Source organism: Mauremys mutica, chromosome 13, assembly GCF_020497125.1.
Source record: "Mauremys mutica isolate MM-2020 ecotype Southern chromosome 13, ASM2049712v1, whole genome shotgun sequence".
In the NCBI taxonomy this organism is placed as follows: domain Eukaryota; kingdom Metazoa; phylum Chordata; order Testudines; family Geoemydidae; genus Mauremys; species Mauremys mutica.
In genome coordinates this window covers 41,833,326-41,837,409 of record NC_059084.1, presented here as the reverse complement: position 1 = coordinate 41,837,409, position 4,084 = coordinate 41,833,326, and the positions used below count along the sequence as shown (strand labels likewise).

The following is a 4,084-nucleotide window of genomic DNA, read 5'->3' as shown; positions in this document are numbered from 1 at the left end:
TTCTCAGAAATGAATGTAGTGTTATATTGCTGCCTTCCAGCAAGAGTATTTTATGTTTTTTTATTTAACTTCCTTATGCATAACAGACAGCAGTGTCACAACCTTCCTCTCTATACAAAGAGTTGTAGGGCATATGCATTGGGAAAAGATGTTTGTTTCAGCTCTCTTCATTCTAACTGCATTTTTCTGATGTCTCTTCCTTGTCTTTCCCATTCTCGCCAGGTAGGACATGACCAACCAAACCTCTGTGACTGAATTCCGTCTCCTGGGATTTTCTGACATCTGCGAGCTGCAGATCTTGCACTTTCTTGTGTTCCTGTTTGCTTACGTGGCCGCCTTCATGGGGAATTTCCTCATCATTCTCCTCGTGACCCTTAACCATCACCTACACAGCCCCATGTACTTCTTCCTCAAGAACATGTCATTCTTAGACCTTTGCTACATCTCTGCCACCGTCCCCAAATCCATGGTGAATGCCATCATTCAGCGCCACTCAATTTCTTTCCATGGCTGCTTCCTGCAGTTGTTTTTCTTCATCACGTTTGGGGCAGCAGAATTGGCCTTGCTGACAGTCATGGCATATGACCGTTACCTGGCCATCTGCAGCCCTCTGAGATACAGGACAGTCATGAACAACAGAGCATGTGTCCAGATGGCTGCAGGGTCCTGGCTTAGTGGAACACTGTATTCAGTGTTGCACGTGGGTAACTCATTCAGTTTACCTTTCTGTGGGCCCAACTTTGTCCACCAATTCTTTTGTGACATCCCACCCCTCCTGCAGCTCTCTTGCTCTGACACGCAGCCCAACAAGGTCCACAACATCGTCTTAGCCCTCTGTTATGGCTTTATCTGCTTCACCTTTATCTTTGTGTCCTACATTCACATTTTCAATACTGTAGTGAGAATCCCCTCTGCAGAGGGCAGGTATAAAGCCTTCTCCACATGCCTGCCCCACCTGATTGTAGTCTCCTTGTTCGTCGGCACTGGATTCTTCATGTACATGAAGCCAAACTCTAGGGCCCCGTCCACTCAAGATATGTTGGCTCCTGTGCTCTATGCTGTTGTACCACCAGTACTGAACCCTATTATCTACAGCCTCAGGAATAAGGAGATAAAAGCAGCACTGAGAAAAGTGAAAAGGCACAGGTGGCATATGGTCACATATTTCCAATGATCTGCTAAAAAAAATTCAGAAAAGCATCACAGAAGGTACCCAGATACTATAGCAATGGGTGAAAAAAAAATATTTGAGGTTGGTATTTTTAGAGAGAGCAAGAGAGAGAGAGATTCAGGATGTATTAACATTTATATTTCTCTCCATGTGTCCCCAAATGTAAGTTTCTTCTATTTTATCTTACTCCTAGTGCTGCTCGGAAAGTGACCTGGAAATATTTTTTCTTCTGTAAAATTTAGACTCTTGTTAGACAATGTCAAAACCATCCATCCCCACCTCCCAGGAACTGGATTGAGGCTCTTGATTCATGTACTGCCCTTCCTCCCACCCCCCAGTGTGTCACCTTCAGTAAGTCATTTTCATCTCTCAATGTCCCAGTCCCCCTTATGTAACATGCAGGTGATTGATTATACATCCCTCCATCAGAAGGGCATTTAAAGGATAAGGCCACATTTTAAAAGGCATTTAAGCACCTAGGTCTGGTTTACACTACAGACATATTGGTGTAAAAATGTGTTGCTCAGGCGTGTGAAAAATCCACTGGGTCAATTCAGTGTTCTAAGTGTAGACTTCTCCCTCTTGTGATTTTCTGAAGTATCTAGGTGTTAGGTGTGTAGATGCCCTTAAAAATCCCACTACTTGGCAAAATATCTTCAAAAGTCTGGCCCTCAATGTATATGAGCTGCTCAGGCTTGGTCTACACTACCAATGTATGTTGGTATTACTACACTGCTTGGGGGCGGGGGGAAATCCACACCCCCTGAGCGAAGTAGTTATACCCAAATAACAACTCTTGAAAATCCAGGTTTTGGTGACCAGGAGGTGACTGGGGAACTGGGACACACCAAAGTTGCCTAGCTGGTTTAAACTCATACTCTCAGCCTGTGGCAGCTCTAAGAACAGAACTCCTACATCTCCTGATTTAGGAGGAGACTAACAAAGGAATTAAAGGGAGCTAGGGGCTGACATACCATTGAATTTCCATGACAGTTGGGTTTCTTACTGCTTTAAGCTCCACTGAAAATCCCACTGGACTTCACCCTTTGAAGACTGCCCAGTTAAATCAGCCTCATGATCTCCTCTAACTGAAGGAACTATCGTAACTCAACCCCAGAGCTGGTGACAAAAACAAGACCCATTAGTCATTATTCAACCTATTTAAAATGTTTATATAGAACATCACAACTGTAGTATCTGAGCCAGGAGGGCTAAAAACATTCCTTCAAAACCTTTCCCAACAGAAAATTGCAGGGTTGACAACATTAAAAAAAAAATCACTGTTAGGGGGCTTATTCCCTCATCCTCTCACTTCCCTGGTCCTTCTTGCATGAACTGAGAGAAACAATACCCGAAGTCCAAAGGCACAAACCATTCAATGTTAATTGGGATGAACTTCCAGCAAGCATGATTGCAGTTTCCTTCCTTAGTGTCCTCTTTCCCAGCTTTAACACCACAGAGCCTTGCCTGTCCTGTTTCTATTCCCATCCCCTGTTTCCATTACCCTCTTTAGCAAAACATGATCCTAATTCCCCCATCCCCATCCCCAGTCCCTGTCCCCATCCCCCCTTTTACTTCCTGATTGTCTGCGGACTATATAGTAAAACTTGAGTTCTGCTTAGCTATACCTTAACCAACCATTTTACTGAAATTTAACTAACCAATCCCAACATATTGTAACATGGTAATTTAACCAATTATATCCCACCACCTCAGTTGGTTTACACCCAACAAAATTAATTATACAGCAGACAAACAATCACAGAACCAGACATAGATTATACAGAGAAACAATAAGGAAATGGAGACTACAGTGACAGAACAATACAGAAATGAAGATTTTACATCCCAGCTCTTGGTAAGTGAGTTCTTGCCAGACAGAATGCTATCAAACTAAGTTTCCTTGTACATCTTCTAGGCTCTTCCCTTTCTCTGGAGGTGAGAAGAATATCAGGACAGGATTGTATTCCTAACAGCCCAATAGCATCTTATTTCAACGTGACTAGTTTGGAATGTGAGGATCTGACAATACATTTCCCAGTTTATGAAGTTTATGGCTAGCCTCTGCTGCTTAGCTGAAAGCTTTAGCTTAAGAACCAGGCCTCACACTGTCACTGTAAAAGAAGGCCATTACACAGACAGACAGTGATTTTTGATTCTTTCTTTTATACCTCTATAACTATCTAAGTGATAAGAATATACCTAAATTCTTAAAGTATAGGCCTCTGCAGATAGGCCTGAATATCGATATCCTAACCATCACAGAAAGTGCCATTGTCCTTTTACACTTTCCAATTTGAATTGAAAATAAATAATGACTATCCTCCCAAATTCAATAGCTAGTGGGGATGAATCACTCCGTAACCATTAGAAGTTACACTCTTGTAATGAATAAAATCTATGAGAACTGATTTTTTTCTGGAGAAACTGTCAATGGCATTTGGGTGTCTACATCCTTTCAACTCTGCTATGTACATCGGCCAAACTGGACAGTCTCTATGGAAAAGGATAAATGGACACAAATCAGATGTTAGTAATGGCAATATACAAAAACCTGTAGGAGAACACTTCAACCTCCCTGGCAACACAATAGCAGATCTTAAGGTGGCCATCCTGCAGCAAAAAAACTTCAGGACCAGACTTCAGAGAGAAACTGCTGAGCTTCAGTTCATCTGCAAATTTGACACCATCAGCTCAGGATTAAACAAAGACTGTGAATGGCTTGCCAACTACAAAACTAGTTTCTCCTCTCTTGGTTTTCACACCTCAGGTGCTAGAAGAGGGCCTCATCCTCCCTGAATGAACTAACCTTGTTATTCTAGCCTGCTTCTTGCTTGCTTATATATACCTGCCCCTGGAAATTTCCACTACATGCATCCGACGAAGTGGGTATTCACCCACGAAAGCTCATGC

At 42.5% G+C, this 4,084-nt stretch overlaps 1 protein-coding gene across 1 annotated transcript; it reads left to right on the top strand.

The window, feature by feature from the left end:
• Nucleotides 1–229: 229 nt before the first annotated feature.
• Nucleotides 230–1,174, top strand: LOC123347356 (olfactory receptor 14A16-like). The gene has a single exon (XM_044984769.1). The coding sequence runs from the start codon at nt 230–232 to the stop codon at nt 1,172–1,174; it is 945 nt and encodes a 314-aa protein (XP_044840704.1).
• The last annotated feature ends 2,910 nt before the right edge of the window (nt 1,175–4,084 follow it).